Source organism: Lepidochelys olivacea, assembly GCF_965140295.1.
Source record: "Lepidochelys olivacea isolate rLepOli2 genome assembly, chromosome: 3".
Classification (NCBI taxonomy): domain Eukaryota; kingdom Metazoa; phylum Chordata; order Testudines; family Cheloniidae; genus Lepidochelys; species Lepidochelys olivacea.
Genome location: NC_140413.1, coordinates 159,720,135 through 159,744,725, shown reverse-complemented (window position 1 = coordinate 159,744,725; position 24,591 = coordinate 159,720,135). Strand labels below are relative to the sequence as shown.

The following is a 24,591-nucleotide window of genomic DNA, read 5'->3' as shown; positions in this document are numbered from 1 at the left end:
GCCTAGTGTGACAGGGTCAGGCCAGATGGTTACAGAAGAGTGATCGGAGGCAGATATATTAGACCCAGATCAAGTAGATCCCTGTTCCCTGGGTATGGTAACAGAGGCAGTTCCAGAACAAGGAGGAACTTGCTGGAACCAGTTAAGGCAGGCTGGCTAATTAGGACACCTAGAGCCAATTAAGAAGAAGCTGCTAGAATCAATTAGGACAGGCTGGCTAATCAGGGCACCTAGGTTTAAAAAGGACCTCACTTCAGTTAGGGAGAGGTACGTAAGGAGCTGGGAGTGAGAAGATATGCTGCTGGAGGACTGAGGAGTACAAGCATTATCAGACACCAAGAGGAAGGTCTTGTGGTGAGGATAAAGGTGTTGGGAGGAGGCTATGGGGAAGTAGCCCAGGGAGTTGTAGCTGTCACGCAGTTATTACAGGAGGCACTCTAGACAGCTGCAATCCACAGGGCCCTGGGCTGAAACCCGGAGTAGAGGGCGGGCCCGCGTTCCCCCCCCAGACCTCCCAACTCCTAATCAGACACAGGAGGAGTTGACCTGGACTGTGGATTCCACCAGAGGGGAGGTCTCTGGGTTGTTCCCCGACCTACATGGTGGATCAGCAGAGATGGCGGGGGTTGTTCTTCTCTTTTTGCCCATGCTCTCCACACTTAAAAGACTCAAGAGTCATGCTGCAATCCCTAGGGATTTACATTCCTGTAAATAAAAAGGAGATTTAGTAGTTCTCAGATGATGCAATGAGCATGTCCAGCTCCATATTCAACATATCGTAGACCCTCTGAATCCCCGGCCAAGAGACCAAAAAAGAAACCACCTTTAGCTACATATTCTCCTCCAAGTGACAGTTTTGATGGCTTGGTCAAGAGTCTCAACCATCCAGCTGACAAGGTCTTACCCTCCTCTCTCCTTTTGGATGCCTCCTTTCCCTTTTTCAGGATGCATGGAAGCATATGTTAGCTGACTGAGATGAGGGTGATCTGGCCAGTGGCAGCAAGCCTAGTGCCTGGGGTCAGAGCCATAATCAGTCATTGGGAAGCAAAGCCAAGGGTCAAACCGGAAGGCAGGAACTGGATACCAAAGCCAAGGGTTGAGCCAGAGTCCGTAGTCAGGAGCCAGAGTCAAGAGTCATAAACAGAGGTCAGGAACTGGAGCAAGCAAGGTATCAGACAAGGTGGGGTTCAAGGCAGGGGGCAAAGCAGGAACAGAGTAACGCAAGAGCAAGCATAGTGTGCATTGAGAAGCCAGTGAGCTGCTGCTAGCTTAAGAGCCAGACTGCTGGCCTCTGCAGCCAGTCAGGTTGCATGGCTAATCAGGCAGCCTGCTTCAGGCCAGTTGCACTGATGACACTGCCTGTAGACTACCTCTGTTGCAGGCTGTGAGTCCTGACAGCATATAACATGAGGCATATGGGTTTTGGAAGCCATAATTTCTGGTTACACTATCCATTTCAAATCTATCCCTACTACTTTTCTCCCCTCCCCTTCCCTTTTCAGGGATCCCTCACCATCAATTGCTAGAGCAAGAGATGACCTTTCTCCTAAGTTTAGGAGCAATAGAACCAGTTCTTGTGGGAAGGAGATTCTATTCAAAGTATTTCCTGATCCCCAAAAGAATGGAGCATGGAGGCCAATTTTAGACCTCAGGTCTCTAAAGAAATATGTAAAGCAACAAAAAAATCAGAATAGTGACTCTTCCAGCAATAATTCCTTCATTAGAAATAGGAGATTTGTAGTTCAGGAGTCGCAAACCAGACATATTTTCATGTCACGATTTTACTTCACAAAAGAGGTTTTTTCGTTTCCTAGTAAACAAGGAACACTACCAATACAGGGTGCTCCCTTTCGGCCTATCTTCAGAGTCAATATTTTCAAAGATTCTGTCAATAGTTGCCGCTCACTCGTGTTGTCTGGGTATAATTGTTTTCCATACATAGATGATTGGTTGGCAGATTCTATCAGGAATTAAAGATCACATGTTCCCTGTTTCACAGTCTAGGCCTTCAAATGAACATTAAAAAGTCTGTTTGTACTTCACTCCAGCATCAGGATTTCATAGGCACTTCCCTTGATGCAGTGACAGACAGAGCTTACCTACTGTCCAGCAGATTTTTCATACTAGTGAATCTCGTATCAAAGACTTGTGTCAAAGAGCAGTCCTCAAGTAACAATAAGAGATTGTCTGTCTTCAACTGCTGGGACACATCATCTTGCATCTGTGTAGGGCAGCATGCCACATTACATCTCTGAGGTGTGCAGAGGTGGCTTCAAACTGTTTACAAGCCAAGCAAACACAGTCTAGGCAAGTTACTGGCTGTTCCCCAATGGGTACTATAATCACTCAACTGGTGAAAGGACCCAACCAAAACCTGTGCAGATGTTGTGTTCTTGCAGATTCCCCCTACCATGGTGATAACATCAGATACTTCACTTTTGGGTTGGGAGGGTACATCTGGGACATCACAAGGTACAGGGAAAATGCAGCTTCTCCACATCAATCTTCTGCAATTGAGAGCTGTCAAAAATGCATGGCTATGCTTTTCTGTCTCTGTTCAAGTCAAAGTCATTAAAGATAATGACAGATAATGTGGCTGTATTATATAAAATGTCAGGGAGGTGCACATTCCCCATCTCTCTGTGCTGAAGCGATAAAACTCAGAAATTGGTGCATAGCCAACCAAATAGTCATCTCAGATTTTTACCTTCACACTATTCAGACTATTCATGGCAGATGACCTCAGCATACATTTCTTTCTAAATTACAAATGGGAACTGAACTCCAGTGTCCTCTGCAAGATATTCTTAAGCCTGAGGGTTCCTGGAGGTTGATCTGTTTGCTGCGGTAGCCAACACAAAATGGATCAAGTATTGCTCCAGAGGGGGGCTCAATCCCCAATTCATAGGAGTCATGTTCCTCATCTCATGGACTAAAGGACGACTTTATGCTTATACACCAACATCATTACTGTTAAAGGTTATCAATAAGATCAAGCCACATTCTGTCTATATTGATTGGACCAATGTGGCCAAGACAAGTCTGGTATCCCTAGTTGATCCTACTTGCCTCTTGCCCTTCATGGAGGTTTCAATCAGTTCTCACGTACTGACCCAGGATGATTGTTGAACACTTCACCCCAACCTGCAGATTCTCAGGCTCCAAAACATGATTAATTAGTTCTCGGGAATAGAGATATCTCATTTATCAGAGGTACAACATGTTTTATTAAATAGTAGAAAAGAATCAACAATAAATGCTTAGCCTGAGAAATGGAAAGGATATTATCTTTGATGTAACGGTCGTCAGATTTCGCCAACTCACTCTCCTCTTCCCAGGGTATTGGGTTACCTATTGGAACTGAAAATACTGGGTCTTTCTATGAATTCCATTAGGGTTCCTTAAGCAACAGCAATAGCTTTTCACACACCTGTAGGGGTTTTTTCATTCTTTGTTTATCCAGCTTGAACAAGATTCCTAAGAGGTTGATTGAATATCTCCCCACAAATCAGAGATCTTACTCCAAGCTGGAACTTGAAGCTACTACTTAATTGCCTTATGAAACATCATTTTGAGCCACTAGCAATGTGTTCTTTATTAGATTTATCAATTTAGACAATCTTCATGGTAGCAATCACTTCTGCCCTAAGGGGGGGAAGGATTGGGGGTCTTAATGGCAGACCCTTCATTTATGGTATTTACCAAAGAGAAAGTGTCACTACGGGCACAGCCAAGATTTTTACCCAAGGTGTCCTTAGAATTTCATATTAATCAAACTGTTCAACTGCCAGTTTTTTTCCCCCCAGAACCTCACTTGACTACTGAAGAACCCATATTCCATACCAGATCGGGGTAGTCAATTATTTTTTGTCAAGGTGCAAATTTCTTGGTGAAGATATAATCATGATCCAGACTCCAGAGAAAGTAATAAAATAATAATGATAATAAGTAAGGAAAAAGATTTCAGGGTCTGTTCAAAAGCATCTGGCGGTCTGCATTTGGCCTGCGGTCTACCTTCTGACTACCCCTGCATAGGTATCAGGAGAGCATTATCCTTCTACCTAGATAGGACCAAACCATTTAGAAGATCTCCTGGACTACATGTATCCATTGAGGACAGAAACAAGGTTCAGTCATTTTTAAACAGCAGTTATCCAAATGGATTTTTGGCTGTATTAAGATTATGACAGAAGTCACATTCAGCCCTCTTTGAGAGTGATAACACGGTCCACAAGAGCACTATCTATATCTATAGCCTTACTTAAGGATGTACCAATTGCAGGCATCTGTAGAGCGGCAACTTCGTCATCTTTTCATACTTTTTCTAATAATTATCCTTTGTTACCTTCAGCAAAAGCAGATGCTCTAGGCAATGCAGTTCTCTTCTGTATTGGACTCTGCTCTGAATCTTCCACCTACATAAAGGGGGTACTGTTTAGGAGTCACTTGAAGTGGACCTCCCACAAGAACACTGCTTGAAGAAGGAGAGTTTAATCCAGCAATAACTAGATTTCTTTGAGATGTGTGTCCCTGTGGGTGCTCCACTACCCGCTCTCCTTCCTCTCTGCTTTGGAGTCTCCCTAGTGGGTCTTTGTGGTGGAGAAGGAGCTGAGAACTGTTTGGCCATGCAGCCCAATATAGCTTCAGTGCAGAGCACAAGGATATGTGGGGTGCAAGCGTGGGCTGATTGGGAATTGCTATAAAAAAATCTCTGATCAAAGGTGCACAGATGCAAGCACACCTGAAGTGGAGCACCCATAGCAACACACATCTCACAGAACTCCAGTTACTGCACAAGGTGAGTAACCTCTCCTACTAGTTCACAGGCAGTATCAAGCAGGGAGTGACTTGTGTGATTATTTGTGTGACTGTTTAAAGAAAACAAAACATCCAGAATGTTTGACCTTCATCTTTGTTTTGTTAGTAATGTTTGGATATCCTGAATTTTACACACATTTGAGTCAGATAATCACCATAATTCAGTCAGACAAGCTTCTTAATAATAGGATGGAAGGGAAAGACTTGTATTTCTTTTAAATATCCCTCAGTTGTATAACTGGTATGAGTAAGGTTGCAGGTTTGTCGCAGTGGTAAAAACATCATGGATATATGATTTTTCTGTTTGTCCATGACTTTTCTTTGTGATTTTAATAAAGAAATGTTTTCCAAATAGTGGGTTGTGACCCACTAGTGGTTTGCGGGGTAAGGTTCTAGGTGGGTTGCCAGCCAGTGCAGAGCGGAGGCCCTGGAGAGGGAAACAGAGGTTGGAGAGCGAGCTCATCCTGCAGTGGTAGCTTTTGTCCCATAGAGCTGGGCCTGGCTCTGGGGTCGCAGCACCTCCCAGTAAAATTTGGCTCAGCCCTTTCTCCGTGATTATGGAGGGTGATTAGGCCAAACTGGAGCAGTGCTGTGACTCCCAAAGAGGGGAACTTGGCGCAGCCCTACAGGACAGGAGGGCAGGGCAGACTCACTCTCCAGCAGCCTCCCGGAACCTCTCCTCCTCACCAAGCCTGGATTAGTGTTACTGTGCTGGGGCAGAGGGTGCTGCTGCAGGTGGTTGGTGCCACTGCAGTGGGGCATACAAGAGGCAGAGGAGGGATTTCTGTATATTATATTTAAAGAGGTACCATTGAATTTTCATACCATGACTTTATACACTATTTTTCCCCAATCCCATGACTTTTACTAAATTTATTGTGAATGCGCTGTGATTTTTTTATTTTTAAAAAGTCCATGACAAATCTTCACCAGTAGGCAAGAGAATCTAGCTTTTATATTACCCAGTAACTTACACTGTAAATATTGCCATTTGTTTTAGTTGAACGTAATGGATCTAACTGATGCTGCTGTGACTGCAAAAAACAAAGAAGTAACAGAATCTTCGTACTCTCACAGTAAGTGCTATGACTGTATAAACGTGGAACAAATGGCAAACATTTAACAAAGAAAACTCCTTTCTCTGAAGTCCATTGCTCTTTCTGCTGCCTCGTAAAGGCTAAAGGCCTCATAATTGAAGTAGAATTAAGCCTATAGTAGAATATAAATTCTGCAATTAAAAATTTTGTCTTTACCTCAGAATTCACCAAGGAAAGGAAAAAGAGACATGCAACTTTTACTCACTTAAGCAGAATTTTCTTAAATATCCCCAGTTAAACAACTGGGACTACTTAGAAGCCAGACTGTGGTAGCCTTACAGTGAGTAGTATCTTGCTCCACAAATAGACCTCATTGACTTCAGTAGGATTATTCCTTCTTTAAGGTATTGTTATTCTGGGGGTTGGGTAAAACCTCAGTGGAGCTGATGAGCATAACAACCATTTTCCACTGAGGATAAATGAAGGAACAATTAAATGTCCCTTTGTTTAGAGAGAGCTGAAATAATAGGAGCCACCACCTAAAATACAGATAAACCACATGTAAGGCCACTCAGGAATCTGAACTGTAGGTGGAGGGGTTTCATGATGGCCTAAACCTGAACACAAGGGTGGGGTTGGTTTGACTGCTGTTTTGTGCTGTATGTGTGAGATAAGGAACAGAAACACCACATAAGTAGAGAAGGAGCAGAGAAGCCCTGGTAGTGTGATCCTGAGAAAAAGTGGAGAGAGTGAGCTTTTGGGCTCAATACATACTGGCTAGAAAGGGGTTTGCAACTGCGAGCATAGAAACTGTCTCCTGTTTGAAACCTAAAGTGTTCAAGTAAACAGGACTTTGTGTACGTTCTTTGTAAATAAAACAGGATTCCATTAAAGAAATACCTGACTCCATCACCAATTTCTTCCTCTAATGCAAACAACCCACAAGAACAAATTTTGGCTAACCACGTGGTTCAAAAGGGGTAACGGTACTATTCAGCATGAGTAAGGATAGAAGAAACTCATCCACAGTGAATAAAGTTACAGTATCATGTCAGTGGTTTGTCATTGCTTTTAACATAAACTTTCTCACTATGCCTCATGGCATTTATCTGTCAGTGCTATATTTTTGTATCAAATTCACACATTGTCTTAAAATTTATCCTTAGTTAACTAAAGTCCAGGCTCCGTGTAATCTGCAGCCACAAAAGTTGCTACCCATCATTGATGAGTAGATTACCATAAAATCTTGAGCTGAATTATAAACTAAAACAGTGATGTCTGCCTGAATGCTTGTCTTCACTGTAACCGTTAGCTTGACTTAGTACACTCAGATTACTCCACTGGAGCCTTAATCAAGTGAGAGTGACCACATTTTGAAACAACAAAACTGTTACACAGAGTGATTTGATTAGTGGTACAGAGTGACTGGATGAACAGTTGATGAGTTCTTGTTACTCAAGTTGCTGCATCTCCACTTCATTACTAGATTGAGCTTCAGCAGCACTTGAGTTTCAGCCTATACCCCCTGATGTTCCAGTTAGTTCAAGCTAAAAGAGACACCTAGCTGAAGCTAGAGGTTTTTTTGTGTGTGGACCAGAGGCAGGTTAGGAGTAAAACTCGAGTTATACCTTGAGCTAACAGTACAGTGAAGACAAGTCTTGAGTGTGTATAGAGCCAGAAACAACAACCCTGAGAGGTATGAATTGCCCGCATTCATCTCAATGCACCATTGATGCTAAATGTAAATGTCCAAAACTAATTATTTCACAGCTAATCATTTGAGCAGAAACAGAATTTATGATGTAATTATGCATCATCAGTGCAAAAAAATCCATGGCATATCAAAAAGTGAAAGTATGGGGACAGTGTAAAATAGATGGAATTTAATGGCAAAATAAGTATTACATGAGTTACTGTACTGATTATGATTGTTTCATATTTAATTCCATAAAAGCCTCCCTTTTCAATTCAAATGGAGCTGTGGAAGAATTTCCACTCTGCTGCACTGGAGTGCCAAATAACCAGGTGGTTTTAACATAGAATATAAGTCAAGTTTGCTGAGAAATTCATAGAAGTCTTCACTAAGGTTTCTTTTTATTATCATCTTTATTCAGATAGCACTGAAGATATGCATGGTGCTGTACAATGAATAAAATGTGCCAAGCATCTCTTTCTGTTTCACAGCTTCTGCCCTCATTCATCACTAATGGGGTAATGCTCCTACCTCTAAAATTCAAAAGCAGTCCAGTTTTGTTGCTGGAGGTTCCAGGGCAAAGCCCCACACTTCAGCTAAGGAGACAAGATTCTTTCTCAAGTAGTGTCCCTGTGGGTGCTCCATTTCATGTTCGCCTGTACCTTTGATTGGAGATTTTTGATAGCAGTGTCTGTTCACCTCAGTCATACACACCACACATCCTTCTACCCTATATTGAGACTATATGGGGATGCGTGGGTGAACTGCCCATAGTTCTCTCAGCTGCCTTTTGCCCAAGATGGGGTATTCTGTGTGCATGTTCTTGTTAGTATTCAATTTAGCAGTTAGTTAGTATACAGTTAGTTATTTCATAGTGTTGTGGGAAAAGTTGTTTCCTCTTTTTTCTTTTCCTTTTTCCTTTAAAAAGCTAAAAAGCAATTTTTAGATAAATATAGATATATAGATTTTAAAATCTTTTCCCCCTGAAAGGTCAGCTTTTGTTATTTTGCTCGGGAATGCTAGGGTCCCAGGGATTTAGAAGGTGCCTCTCATGGCGCAAGGCTGTCCTGAGCAGTGACAGGCATTCTCAGTGTCTCTGCTGTTTGGGAGATGTGTACATTCCCAGTAAGTGCAAGATCTACACTTCCTTCATGAGTAGATCCCAATGGAGCAAGCCTTAACACTGGCTTTGAGTCCAGGGATGGAGGGCCCCACTGTACATAGATATCCTAGTACAGCTAGTGCCCTGTCCACCTCAAAATCTGTGCCACGGGAGGTTCCTAGAGACATAGGACATAGCAGTACTGTTTGTGTCTATGGGACTGAAATCCTCAAAAGACAGCTTTGATATCTGCCTCTAGGCAGAAAGAGGTAATGAGTAAATCTCCAAGGATGTTTCAGTCTGCATAAAAGGGCTATGGAGACCGCAGGTCCCAAGGAGAATTCCATGCAGGCTGCAAGTGATTCTGGTACTGCAACGGCAGTGAAGACAGTTTCAAAGAGTCATTCATCAAAGACAGAATTGGTACCAAGCTGGAGTACCTGTACCCAGAGCTGCAGACACTCTTCTGAGAAGAATTCTAAACTCATTCCTGAACAGCTGTTGGTATCGGCAACACAGAAGACTGGTCGATTACCTATGGTACCAATGGAATCAGAGTTGAGACTCTCTCATGCCAAGTGCTCAGTACCAGCTACATTGGAACCAAAGCCATCCTCCACAGCTTCTCGCTCAGAACTGTCTTTGATGCCATCTGTACCACAAAGATTGAGATATTCTTAGGACCTTATAGTATCTTTGGCACTGTAGTCTCCCCTATTAATGGGTATTGAGGGTTTATCCATGCAAAGACTTATTCAATCACTGACCTCTCTATCATCTAGTGTAACATACTCACCGTCATCTGCTTTACAAGCTGAACAGTTATCCTACTCCTTGGAGTATGTTGAAGAGGACTCCTCAACTCTCAGATACTGAAACAGAATTCCCCTATTTACTTTAGAACACACTGCTCCCCTTCCTACACTGACATATTGCAGGAAGGTAGACCTCAAACAACACCCTTGTGGCAAAAACACAGATCGATGCCTCCACGTATGCCATATGGGCCCCCTCAATGGCCTTTTGGGGACCCATGGACATTCTGTTGTCAAGAGTTTGCATTAAAGTCTTTGCATCACCAGAGAAAGCAGAGAAGGGCCTATTCCCCTCAACCATCTCTACCACCACCTGTGCCAGAGGAGGAGATCTTGGAAGAGCAAGAATCAGGGGCATACAAGGAGATGACATCTCTTTCTAATATTTCCTCATCATCACCCAGTGAAGATGTAATGCCTCTACCACCTCCTATGGTGGATGACTTCAGGCAGGGCCAGGATCTAGAATTGCTGACATGCTTCAGATTCCATTAGAGGAGTTTCAGGAATCCTACCATAAACTCCAAGATAATTTATATATTTCAACATCCATGAGTATTGCCATTCTGGTCAGCGAAGCTCTCAAGTAACCTATTAAAATTATCTGGCAAAACCCAGCTACCGCATAACTTAATATAAATCAATGTCCAGCCCACACAGTAAGGACCACAAGAAGCTAGATCTTTTTGGTGGCAAATCTTACTCTTCAGTTGCTTGAGTTCAGAATAGCCAATCATCAGGCACTCATGACCAAATATGACTATCTGAATTACAACAAATTTAATTCCTCTACTGATAATCTGCTAAAGGAACATCATGATCAATTTAAAGCCATTATACAAGAGGGTCAGCTCCTGGCAAAAGACATTGCTCCAGGCCTCTTTGGATGCAGCAAATATTGCAGCATAATCTATCTCATGAGAAGTGATCATGAGAAGAGCATCTTGTCTACAGTTGTCATGCTTCCCAAGACAAGCCAGGAAGAAGAGGTGAATGAGGCTTTTTTTAAACAACTAACAAAATCATCCAAAGCACAGGACTTGGTGGTGATGGACTTCAACTACTCAGATATCTGTTAGGAAAACAACACAGCAGGGCACAGATTATCCAACAAGTTCTTGGAATATATTGGAGACATTTTTTTATTTCAGAAGGTGGAGAAAGCTATGAGGGGAGAGGCTGTTCTAGATTTGATTTTGACAAACAGGGAAGAACTGGTTGAAAATTTGAAAGCGTAAGGCAGCTTGGGTGAAAGCGATCATGAAATTATAGAGTTCATGATTCTAAGGAATGGTAGGAGGGAGAACAGCAAAATAAAGACAGTGGATTTCAAGAAGGCAGACTTTAGCAAACTTTTATGTTTAGGGACAATAAAACCAGTTCCTGTGCATCACAGGATTCTATTCAAAGTACTTCCTGATCCCCAAAAGGAATGAAGGGTGGAGCACAATTTTAAACCACAGATCTCTAAACAAATATGTGCAGAAATTCAGGATGTTGACCCTTGCAACGATAATTCCCTCATTAGATTGGTTCATGACTCCCCACCTACAAGATACATATTTTCATGTCTCTATTTGCCTTTCATGCAAGGTGTTTCTTTGTTTTCTATACAACAAGCAACACTACCAATACCGGATGTTTGCTTTCAATCTATCTTCTATCCTAAGGATATTCTTAGAGATTCCGTTGGCAGTTGCTGCCCACCAATGTCATCTGGGTACAGTCGTTTTTCTGTACATGAACAATTGGTTGATTAGGGTACATCTTATCAGAAAGTGTTGGTAGCTTAAAGGCAATGTGTTCTCTCTTCCACAGCCTGGACCTTCAACTCAACCTCGAGAAGTCTGTTTTGACCCCAGTACATAGTATAGACTTCATAGGAGAGTCTGTGGATGCAATGACAGGCAGAGTGTACCTGCCTTCTAGAAGATATCTCTCTATACCGAGTGTCACCTCAAGGATTCAGGACAGTCCTTAAGTAACAGTAATAGATTGCCTTCAACTGCTGCGTCACATGTTATCTTGCATCTTTGTAGTGGAACATGCCAGATTACATCTCCAGGGTGGCTTTGAACAGTTTACAAACCAAACAAGCACAGTGTAGGCAGGTTAATGTCTGTTCTCAGATGAGTTCTGCAGTCACTCAGCTGATGGAAGGAGCTGACCTAAACCTGCACAGGTGTTCCATTCTTTTAGAATCCCCCCTATCCCATAGTGATAACATGAAATACTTCATTTTGGGTTGGGGGGCACATCTGGGACCTCACAAGGTGTATGGGAAATGGTCACTGAAAGAGCAGCTTCTCCACTTCAATCTCCTGGAATGGAGAGTGGTCAGAAATGCTTATGTACACTTTCTACCTCTAATCAGATACAAGTCAATACAAATAATGACAGTGTGGCATGCATTTATTATATAATGCATCATGGAGGAGCCTGTTCCATATCACTCTGTGCCAAAGTGATAAAACTCTTGAATTAGTGCATAGCCAGTCACAGTGATCTCAGCTTCTTACCTCCCAGTGTTCAGAACAGCATGGCAGACTACCTCAGCAGACATTTCTTCCAAAATTACAAATGGAAACTAAAAGAAAAGGAGTACTTGTGGCACCTTAGAGACTAACCAATTTATTTGAGCATGAGCTTTCGTGAGCTACAGCTCACTTCATCGGATGCATGCCGTGGAAACTGCAGCAGACTTTATTTATACACAGAGAATACGAAAAAATACCTCCTCCCACCCCACTGTCCTGCTGGTAATAGCTTATCTAAAGTGATCATCAGGTGGGCCATTTCCAGCACAAATCCAGGTTTTCTCACCCTCCACCCCCACACACACAAATTCACTCTCCTGCTGGTGATAGCCCATCCAAAGTGACAACTCTTTACACAATGTGCATGATAATGTGTAGAGAGTTCCAAGTTGGAACTTGGAACTTGGACATGTTCCAAGTTTAGAAAAGCGGGCACAAACCAGTTCCTCAGAGACAAAAAGCAAACTGACGCCTCAGCCAGGTGTCAACAAAATCAAATGGACTATCACCTGGTTAAGTGGCAATTCTTTGGCAGAAAAAAGGGTCTGAGTGAGAAATTTACAGCTGGCAGTTCCCACCTCTCGAGACGTTCTGTCTCCTGATCTCCAGCCAGAGATGATTCTCAAAGAAGAGGAAAAGGATAAAAATGAGGAAAAGAGGCCTCAAATCACCTCTCCCCTCATCTCTACTCACACCACCAACAATACCTTAAGGACATTGAACTGGGGGGAGGGGTCCTGGCTGAAAGGACTCCAGCCAGTAAGATTGCTAGAGCATATGGTGAGAGAAACTTTTGCTTTGAATTCACTTAGCTTGTTGAGTTAGGTGTTAGTTGTGTTTATACCTTTAACCGATTCTGACTTTATGCCTCATTATTTGTAATCACTTAAAATCTATCTTTCTGTACTTAACTTGTTTTATTGTTTTATCCAAACCACTGAGTGTTTGGATTGAAGTGTTTGGGGAACTCCATTTGATATAACAGGATTTGTGCATATCATTTTCTATTAATTAAATGATGGACTTTATATGAGCTTGTAATGTCCAGGAGTGTGCTGGCCAGTACAAGACACACATTTCTGGGGGAGAAATATGGGACTGGGATCTTGCTGGCGTTGCCATGCAGTGTAATTCATGGGTAGGTGGCTATAGCACTAATATAGCTGGGAGTGATTTACATGCTGGAGGCAGTTTGTGGGCAGGCACCTCAGCTTGGAGAATTGAGGGGACACAGCTATCCATCAGTCCAGATTGAACCCTGGGGAATGTCATAGTGGTGCAGTAGGGTCTTTGTGCCTTCTTCCTCAGCTTTGTTCATGTAAACAAGGTCAGACACAGTCTAGCATACTGTGTTTGTTCTGTCTTGTCTTACACTATATTGAACCTGCTCCAATTTTAGACTGCAAGCTCTTTGGCTCAAGGACTCTGCTAAATCCATTATACAGCACTGTTTACTCTATAACAAAAATAATACTAATATTAGAAAGAAACAATCATTAATTTAACATGTTAAATGTTTGCAAGTTTTGGATCCAGTAATCTTTTACTGACGGACAGAGATGGTATGAGGCAAAGCTGAGTTCGTTTCTCAGGCACACTCAGATAATTATTGGAGTGACACCTTCCGTTCTATTAACTGTATTGCATTTCAACCACATATAGTAAGACAAACGTTTATGACCTCTGAACACTCTTGTCAGGTAGAAAATACAACAGAAGAGCTTCTTTTTATATGTGTAACAATGAGACTATAAAATGAATGCTTTTTTGTAGGTAAAACTATTACTGATTGGCAGTGGATAATCTTGGATGGACCAGTAGACACAGTTTGGATAGAAAACTTAAATACTGTGCTAGATGATACCAGAACTCTGTGTCTTGCAAATAGTGAAAGAATCTACTTACCATCAGGAATCAGAATGATATTTGAAACGGACAGTCTCTCTCAGGCCAGTCCTGCTACTGTCAGTCGATGTGCAATGGTTTTTGTGGTAAGTCTGTAAGAAAAATTACAGATTATTTTCTGATAAGAATTTTTTTGCCTTATTGAATTATTTGACTTCATCTGCAAAAAATGCCAACATAACAAACTGAGCAAATTAATGTTTAGTACATTGTTAAACCACCAGATTTGTATTATCCTGTCAGTGATTTTAGAGGGAACAATACACATGTGCCAAAGGCTGTATATTTGTATCAGAGTAACAGCCGTGTTAGTTTGTATTCGCAAAAAGAAAGGTGCCACAAGTACTCCTTTTCTTTTTGTATATTTGTAGAGTATTATTTTAAGTAATAGCCTCAATTTTTGTGGTCACAATTTTAAGTACAAATTTTGCACTCACAGCTCATGCTCAAATAAATGTGTTAGTCTCTAAGGTGCCACAAGTACTCCTTTTTTTTTTTTGTAGATACAGACTAACACAGCAGCTACTCTGAAACAGAGCTAGATAGTGACTTTAGGCACAGCCATGAGTAAAGGGCAATGCATAAATTGCACCACCCCAGAAGTAGCACCAGGAGGCACTATGACTCAGGGATACAGCTGTGAATCACAAATTCCTCCCCTGCTTCCTTTTTGCTCTGTAGTGAGGAAGTAATTTTGCTGCTGCTGCTGTGTATGGGCAGCACGTGTTTGCACCCTCAGTGTCAGTCTAGCTACGGTAGCCAGTGAGTAATGTGGTTGGAGCCAAGTCTCTGCATGTTACCTGTCCTTTCTATTTGCTCTGTGGTTGGGGGAGTAAGTGGGAATGCAGTGATTATTAGTAGTTAGGGGTCTGGTTCACTGTTTGTGTCTCCCATCTTGCTCATTTTGAAGCCAGTGCAAAAATAAGCCTCCAGCTTTATAGTCTATAGCGCAAACACATTTCTCAAGATCTATTGTAAAGACTATACAACTAATTTGATTTAATTAACAGGACCCAACTAATCTGGGATGGGAACCTTGTGTAAAGACATGGCTATTAAAAGTTTCCAGAATAATTACACGAAGTGGCTTGGAGTGTCTTGAAAGTTTATTTGAAAAAAGTATAAAAAAAGGACTACATTTTTTAGAAAAACACAAGAAAATGCAGCCATTTCCCGTGCAGCAGATTGGAATTGTAATGAATCTCTGCAGAATTCTTGGTTCTTTTATTGATATAATGAGCAAAAATGGACTCTTCTTTCACAGTGAGTAAATACATTTTAAAATTAATTTAAAATATTTTTTCCTTTCATAGTAGTTTGATTCTTTGATGGTGAGCATATAATTACCCATCTAATTAGTTTGTATTCACACACTTGTTTCCTCAAGACCGGGCAAAACTAAAATGACTCAGCCACTTATATGTATTGAGTTTAAAAAATACTTTCCACTGTTTGCATTACTCTCTTAAACTGCTTGAAAATAAGTTTTTCTCTAAAGATACCATTTATACCACTCTTGAGTCTTGTGCCTCCAGAATGAGTCATGCAGAAAAATCCCTTAGCTTTTAAGCTTTTTGGCCTTCTGACATGGATGGCTCTACAGTGAGCCTATCTCCTCACCAAGACATTCTGTGCCATGGGTGATCTAATAAAAGAGGTCATCCTCAGACCTTGGACTACAGTCAAGACTTGCCTTTCCATGTTTGGCCACATGGCCTCATGCATCCATATTACACCATTTGCTAGGCTCCATCTCCATTGCCTACAAACCTGGCTTCAATCTATCTGCTTACGAGAAAAAAGACAAGATCGGTGCCAAAGTAGCAATTCTGACCAAGGTTCTGGCCTCTCTTACTCAAGGATAAAACCAGAGAAAGTTTGGATGGGAATTCCTTTCCTCACAGCTACGTGCAAGGTGACTGGCTTCACAGATGACTCCATTTTAAGTTAGGGAGCTCATATGGGCAATTGTACTGCGAAAGATGCCTGGACCTTCAGGAGTCCAGGATGCATATTAATCTGCTGGAACAAAAAGAGGTCTGTTGGGCCTGCGATGCTTTCTTTCCATTCATCCAATCCTGACATATCCAGATAATATTGGCAACATAATGACTGTCCTCTACGTAAACAAACAGGAGAACAAGATACCTCCCTCTGCATATAGAGACAGTCAACATGTGGAACTGGTGTATCTGAAATCATATAACTGTTTCAGCAGTATGCCTATCAAATGTGCAAAGCTCCCTAGCAGACAGTCTTAGGAGACATTTTTCCTCAGACCATGAATGGGCGAGATTCACAATTCCATTCTCAATGGGAACTCCCTTCTATTCCATGGACAGACCACCTCAGTGATGTCTGTCCTCCTAAGTCATTGATACCACAGTCCTTTGGAAAATCCATCGTGACAGGGCTTGGGTCATCCTCATCACACCCAGCTGGCTGAGGCAGTTCTGGTTCTCAGACCACCTGAGGATTTCAACCTGCTTGTCCATCAACATCCAACAATTTCCAGATCTGCTAATGCAATACAATGGCACCATCAGACACTCCAACCCAGGGCCACAACAACTCAAGGCCTGGCATTTGGATGGGCATAAGAGGTAGAGCATTCATGTTCCATGGTGGTTCAATCCATCCTCAACCAAAGCAGGAAGAATTGTATCAGGAGATGCTATTCAGCCAAGTGAAAGTGTTTCTCCTCTTGGTCACAACACCAATTATCTCTAGATTCCAGTGAGATCCCTGCTATTCTAGAACATCTATTCACCTTAAGACATTGGGTGTCTCTGTCAGTTCCCTACAGGTTCATCTGTCAGCAATCAGCGCTTTTCATTCTCCTACCAAAGACCACACTATCTTCATTCATCCTGCGATGACTAGATTCTTGAAGGGACTTATTAGATCCTTTCCACCAGTGGTGAAGAAACTCCACCTCATTCTTTTGACTCTCACCAAACCTCCTTTCAGATCATTAGCCTCATGCTCTATGTCCCATTTCTCGATAAAAGTTGCCAGAAAGGTGATCAAGCTGGGAGCACTCATGGCAAATCCACCACAGATTGCCTTTCTTAAAGAGAAGATCTCTCTTCAACTACACCCAAAATTCATCCCTAAAATAATTTCAGAGTTTCAAATCAGTCAAACCATCCACTTACCAACATTTTTTTTCTAGAACCATGCGCCTCTGATGTGGCAAGGAGGCTTCATGCTGTAGACGTCTGATGAGCACTAGCCTTTTATCTACAGGGAACAAAAGCAACTAGAAAGACACCTAGCCTTTTTATTGCCATAGCAGAGAACTCAAGAGGTCAGAGAGACTCTAAATGGATCTTGGATTGCAACACTGTTTGTTTCCAATTAGCTCTTATTTCCTCCACAGAGGGGGTGAGGGGCCATTCCACCAGAGTGCAAGTAATTTCTACAGCATCTCTGCAAGACTTGCCTTTACTGGAAATATGTATTGCAGCTATCTGGAGCTCCTTACACACCTTTACAAGACATTACGCTTTAGTGCAGTCTTCTACTGCTGATATAAGTGTAGGGACAGCAATACTACAGACAGTCATTACATCTGCATCTTCTCATCCACCTCCTGTTTGACCACTGCCTACTAATTTCCCACATGTGAAATTCACATAGTGACCATCACTTGAAGAAGAAATGGAGATTTACTTGTTACTACTGGAGGTTCTTCAAGATATGTGGTCCCTATCTGTATTCCACACCTTCCATCCCCCCCCCCCCCCGCTGCAGATGATAACTAGATTTTCAGTAGAAGGAATTGGAGAGGTGTTGGTCTGCGCTGCCCCTTGTACTCCTGGTTCAGAGCATTAGAAGATCAATTGACGCTGCTTACTAAAAATCTCTGGATTCAGGTGCATGGTGTGCATGAAAACTCATGTGTGGAATACAAATAGGGACCACACATCTCGAAGACCCTCCAGTAGTAACAGGTAAGTAAGCATCCTTAATTTTGTCACTTAAGGCCTGATTCGACCACCTTTGCTCATGTTGAAAAGTATATTATTCTTGAAATAATTACACAAAAATCATTGCAACTATTTATATAGTGAAGTATCACTCAGAATGAGTACAGGTGACAGAAATGGGACCCTATTTCCATTTTCCTGTTTTAAAGTATTTTCTTTCCATACTTATTTCTAATAAGCTGTAAATATTTCACATTGTTCCTTTTTAGTTTGGTTTGGGTGAAGAGTTAAAATATAAATACTTTATTTAAAATATAAATATAAAATTCTGTTTAGATTAATATATATGGAAACACATGTTGTATTTGAAATGATGTAGACATTTTTTTTGTTCTATTATCTTTTTGGAAACCAAAGATTAGGTTTTTATATTATTTCAATAATTTAATAAAATTCTAACAGATATGTAATTGGTAAATAATACAAGTTTGGTGCAACATACAATATGTTGGATGTTACAGTCCCTAGGAAATACAGAGAATAATATTAGTATATTTCATAGTTTTATAGAGTTTCAGGCCAGAAGGGACCGTCAGATTATCTAGTCAGACCTTCTGTATGTCACAGGCCATCATATTTCACCGAGACACCCCTCTATTAAGACCAAAGACTTCAGTTTCCCTAGGACTGAAATGCTTTGGTCTAAATAAACTTTTGTGTGCCACAGTCAAAGAACAAGGTGCCACCAGTGCCCAAGGTGCCTGCAGTGGCAGGGAAATGATTAGGTGAGACATGCCAAGATAATCCCAGTGGGCAAACCATGCCATGTGCTACAAAGGAAGGTAGAAGAAACCCAAGGCCCTTGCCAGTCTGACCTGGGAGAAAATTCCTTCCCAGTCCCATATCTGGTGATCAGTATGCTCATAAGCATTTGATGGAGACACACCAGTAAGGCATTTAGAAAGAGAATTAACTACCATTTCAGAACACTGCTCCACCTCATCCAGTACCCTGTCTTCTGCTGTGGCCAACCTCTGATGACTCAGAAGAAAGTGGGGACAGAATATATCAACTGTGCTTTGGGGGAGGGGGAAGCAGGATTTTCTGCAGATTATCTTAATCAGAACTGCAAGTATTATGAGCATGTTAAGGGTAATGCAGGCAATCCCGTTCTCCCCATAGCCCATGAAAGAACAGAATGAACAGGTTGACTTATAGCCTTACAGATTTCAAGGCCTCTGAGCCCCTGCACATACAGGTCATAGAATTTCTCACAGAAGTTGAAATAGAGCATATCTTTTAAAGCATATATTTAAAATATATCTTTTCTTATTTTAAATGCTCCAAGTGATAGTGAATTCACCATCTTGCCTCACATGGCAAGTCTGTATGTGGAACTGGCACCGAGCCCTGCTTTGGTGCATGCAGGGAGTGTGGAGTCCCCCAGCGTCCTCTCTGTAGTTCCGTGGCAATTCTGCTACACTGGGGGCAATTTTTGGCCCTTACTCTCCTAAGTGAATTTTACTCATAAAGAAACCTATGTATGCTGTGATTCAGCTTTTTGTCTTCAGTTCATGTTAATCCAAATGAACTCCTATCAGTCTGAGAAAAAGATAATGAAAATAATACAACCAATTGTATGGTAAAGAAAAATCTGATACTAGTTAATGCTATTCTAGTAACTAACACCGCTAAAATTAAAATGGGTAAAGTTCAGCTACTACCTCTGATTTCCTAATGGCCTGACTCTTCACAGTATATTGGCAATCTTCAGAATAACTCATGCCTGGCATTCTGGATTCTGATTTATGAGCTCAGTCATCCCCCAATGTCTTAACCACCTGTTTTCCTACAGAGGAACAACCAGTTCCACAGTTACTACTTGTAATGCTTCCTAAAAGCAGAAGTAGTTAAGTCGATGAGCTTCTTGTCACCCATGTTCCATGTCTTCTGATTCTCCATCTTATCTGCCCTTTCTACAAAGGGCAGCGTATTCTGTGGGAGTTACTAGTAACCTAGCAGTGCATTCAGACTTACAGGTACAGAGGAAGAACAGAAAGCTGAAAGATTTCATGTGTGTAGAATGTTGTTTATGTTTTATGTGTACATCTGTTAGGTAGAACAATTCTTTTCTATTCCTGAGTTGGTAGAAGCAAAAAGGACTTTTCTCTACAGTCAGTCATTTGAATTATTTTCTAGAGTAAATTATGATGAAGTCATAAAAAATTCTTTGGTAAAACATAGTTCCAATGTTAATCTAACATTTTCAAAGTAGTTGCCTTTTGACATTCCATAAAATGTGTAATGCAAATGAGAAGTTTCAAAGTTGATTGCCTAGAAAACGAAAATTAGTACAACTGTAGTTTGTGTAATCTTATAAACTTATTTCATACATATGTCAAATGATGTCTTCTAACTTTTTTTTAGGTGTTGAACGTCAAAACTCTGTTGCAGGTACTTCAGAAGTGCCCCAGACCCAGCACCTCAGCTCTCAACTAACAGTTGAAGCCAAAGCACTAATTGCAAAGGCCTCAGTAGAAAAGAAAAGGTCAGCCAATGGGTTTAGATTTGTTAACAATAAGCCATTATTCTTTCAAGAAAAGAGAAACCCTTTGATAAACAGTGTATTAATTCAAATTGGATAATTAGGAGTTGGCAAATAAAATTGGTCTTCCTTGCATCTTAAAGAACAGGCTACCACAAGGTTCTATGTTGGCCCTAACTTTGTTTAATGTCTGCATGTCAAATCTTTTCCAAACTACAACCTCAAAGTGTGTGTATGCTAGTGATATCTGCCTGACTGCACAAACTGAGATGTTGGATGAAACTAACTAGATGATTGTTTACAGTTTTCTTTAATTCAAGAATTTAGAGAACGATCTGAATTTTGTACCTGAGTCCCAGTAAGGTTGGTCTCTGCATATATACTGCATTCCTCCAGTATAATTATTTAGTTCACAACTTGTGATCGTGTTCTACGTCCCTCAACTTATTCATGACCACCAGCCAAACTACCGTATGTGATAGACCCAGGCCAGTTGGGTACAGCAGAGTAGTAGAAGGCAGATATACTGGCCACTGGATAAGCAGTTTTCTGTTCCCTGACTGACCAGAGCAGGGGCTGCTCCAGGCTAGGGTGGACACATGACTCCAGTTAGCCCGCAAAGAGTCAGTTGAAACCGTTAGGCTAATGAGAACACCTGACTTCTCACCTGACTCTTTGCAGGTTAATTGACCATTAAGCTAATGTGAACACCTGACTCTAATTAAGGCCCCTCTGATACTATAAAAGGGCTCACTCCAGTCAGGCCGAGGAGAGCCAGGGAGTCAGAGGAAAGGAAGTGCAGCCAAAAGGCTGGGTAATGAAGACACCCTCAAGCCACAGAAAAGGGAGCCCTAAGGTAAGGGTGAAAAAGGCGTTGAGAGAGAAGCGGGAGGGTTGTGTGGAAGTGACCCAGGGAAATGTAGCAACTCTGGCGGTGAGAGGTCAGCTGCCAACAGCTGCTGCCATTAGGGTCCCTGGGCCGGAACCCAGAGTAGAGGGTGGGCTTGGGTTCCCCCCAACCTGCCACTACAGAAACACCTCCTGGGAGGGGAAGACAGGCCCCTGTCAGGACAGGAGGTTAAACTGTTCTGGAATAAGCCTGTAGGGACAAAAGAGACTGAGGGAGTTCTCTCACCAACATCCTTGCTGGCTTATGATGAAAAGGGCTCAGTAGACTGTAACTCTGGCCCTAGAGAGAGAAGGGCTACGTGGAGGGTTGCAGTGAGCCTCTGAGGCTAGCATAAACCACCTGGAAATGCGGGACCCATGGGGACGAGGTTGGCGTTCAGCCACAGTATCTTGGAATTGTGTTAGCCCACCCTCTACTCCAGGTTCCGGCCAAGGGACCACAGTCTCACACTGAAACAGCACCATTGTATTAGGAAAAGTGGAGTAATACTCTTAATGTATCGTGCCTTATTGGGGCTTTTTGAGAACCCTTGGCAGCAGTACTACAGAATTATTTACCATCTGGTACACAACAACTGTGTAATATGTTGCACGCCACTTGGCTATTAGCAACCATGCATATCTTTTGAAAATGTCACCCTACCAGTCCTTATGTTTATAAACCTACTTGTTGCATATTAACAATTTATAACATATAAGTTAATGACTTGCAATGAAGCAGTTGACTACAATAGTAATAGCGTGTTGTAATATTACTGAACCTACTTCTTTTTCATTGATTTCAGGGAAGATCAGAAATGGTTTTTGGAGAAGTATCCTGACAAACTGCCATCATTATTAGGGAAACTGTATGTCTTTGCATTTACTTGGGTAGTTGGAGGAGTTTTAAGACGAGAGGCTGATTATGAGGAAGAGTCTCTGATTGGCATAGATACCCAAGATGAGTCTCTTGTAACTGTAACACGCAGTTTCAGTAACTTTGTTCGTGATATATTTGAAGGAGAATCACCTATTGGTAAGTTTTGCTATATGTCGTATTCATTAATTTTATGGTGTTTCTATTATAATTAGTTTGAAGGTTTTCATCTTTTAGAACCAAATATTATAAATAAAAAATGTTCATGTTTGGACTTAAAAGCCACATATTATATATATGGTTTTGTACACTTTTTACAATGTATAATACTTAAAAACTAAAAAAGATCAAATTAGCTGAATAATTATCTGTTTTCAAAGTCCCAGATTTTCTCCCCAAAATAATTTGTGTAATTATCATATTCAGACAAAGTCACAGTCATTAATAATACTGTGACTGGGAGAGGTGAAGTTGTCAGGGTAGGCCAGCCATGATTTCCACTTTGGCTGATTGCTGAAAAACTGTTCACAAAGCAGCAGAAAATACGTGTAGTTCCAGAGTTGCTAATCAGTTTAAATTTAGAAGGATCATTTATTTAGAGTGTGTCTACGCTGCAAAGAAACACTTGTGGCAGGGTACATCTCCACTGCAATTAAACCCCCATGGCTGGTCTGTGCTAGCTGGCTTGGGCTCGGGCTAAGGGGTTGTTTAATGATGGTGTAGACATTTGGGCTCAGGCTGCAGCCCAAGCTCTGGGACCCTCCCACCTCACATGGTGCTAAAGCCTGGGCTCCAGCCCAAGCCCAAATGTCTACACCATCACTAGACCATCAGGCCCCTTGGCCTGAGCCCTGTGAGCATGAATCAGCTGCCATGGGCCAGCCACGGGTTTTTAATTACAGTATAAACATATCATGAGCGCCCCAGTCTGGTGACTTTGTTTTGCAGGACTTGCACTATGGGGCTAAAAATAGCAGTGTAGACATGCCCTCTTGGGGTGAAGCCCAGGCTCTGAGACCCACCTCTCTTGCCCGGTTTCAGAGTGCAGGCTGTAGCTTGAGCAAGCACATCTACACTGGTATTTTAGTCCCGTAGCGTGAGCCCAAGGCAGTTGACAAGGCTCTGAGACTCACTGCCATGGGTTTTTTTCAATGTGGCATACCCTTATTGATAATCAAAATGTATTTTTGACCTTGCAATGAGTGATAAGAAGGAGAGATGTTTAAAGTGTTTTTTAAAAATCTAGAAATATATGTACACATTTCATTTCTTTGAGAAATAAGCTATATTGACTACTGTTCAGTTGTTTAGCTTTCCAGCACCACACTTAAAGAGGCAGTTGAACAATATGAAATCTCTAATTTCTCTGGGGAAGATCCTCAGCTGGTATAAATTGTCATAACTCTTTGACGTCAAATTCTAATGTGCACAAGCTGAGGATTTGTCTATCTGCTTCAGTATCTGATTCCAACTTCCCAGGCATTCAGTTCCCAGCTGGAGACAGGGTTATCTTTGAGTATTTTGTGGATTTACAAACTGGTGACTTTGCACCATGGACAGACTTAGTTCCTACCACTCAGTTTCTAATTCAGCAAGGTAAGATTCCTCAGCAAAAATCTTTAGTACTGTATTATCTACTTTATTATGGGAGGATCTTTTTTCCCTTTAAATATAGTGCTTACAAAAATGAAAGATTCACACCACTGTAGATTGGAGTCCTCTGTTTATCCTCAGAACAAGTACAGTATTGTGAGTGATGGGGTAAACTATCCTCTGGGTGTTCATTGAGCATATCTCAAATTTGACTTGGAGATACCACCTGCATGGATGAGAGGATAGTTCAGTTTTTTGTAATCATCCATTTCTTAATGTCTGTGCTGAGACAGCCAACAGCATTCTCCTTCAAGTTATGGTCCCTATATGTATTCAGTCAAGGTGCACATGCACTTCATATGCCTGAGACCTGAAGATTGTTCACTAGCAGAGTCCTTTGGTCTGCACCTGTGCCCTTCTACTCCTCATGTTCCAAACCAAGAATATAAGGAGTGGTGCAGACCTACGACCTCTCTATTTCCTTTTTACCACCTGTGGCCTGAGACAGAACTTGTCTAGTATCCACAGCTTTAGCTAGCATTCTTTATTTTAGTGTAAGCAGTTGTAAATAATTTGGCCTTATATAAGTTTATTCTAGGGTTAGAGATAGGTTTAGGAGCCAGAAGTCTGGGATCCCTGCCCTCTCTCTCACTCCCCTGTACAGAGTACCTAGTATGCCCAAGACCCCAGGATTCAAGATCTGTGTAATCTGCCCCCAGACCTTCCTGGTCAGTGACAACCACTTGACTGCATTGCCTTGGGGAAGCTCACATCCCCTCTATGTATAATATCTGCTGCTCCTTCCTTCACTGAACCGATAAATCCCATAATTTCAGATTTAGAAGATTC

The 24,591-nt window shown here is 41.6% G+C and overlaps 1 protein-coding gene across 1 annotated transcript in view; it reads left to right on the top strand.

The window, feature by feature from the left end:
- DNAH14 (dynein axonemal heavy chain 14) overlaps positions 1–24,591 on the top strand; it is a 476,940-nt gene that overhangs the window by 252,750 nt on the left and 199,599 nt on the right. The window contains exons 45-50 of the mRNA XM_084624945.1: positions 5,819–5,894; positions 13,776–13,993; positions 14,918–15,170; positions 20,267–20,387; positions 22,079–22,308; positions 23,608–23,745. Coding sequence (XP_084481071.1) covers positions 5,819–5,894; positions 13,776–13,993; positions 14,918–15,170; positions 20,267–20,387; positions 22,079–22,308; positions 23,608–23,745 — 1,036 coding nt within the window. The remainder of the gene's footprint in view (positions 1–5,818; positions 5,895–13,775; positions 13,994–14,917; positions 15,171–20,266; positions 20,388–22,078; positions 22,309–23,607; positions 23,746–24,591) is intronic.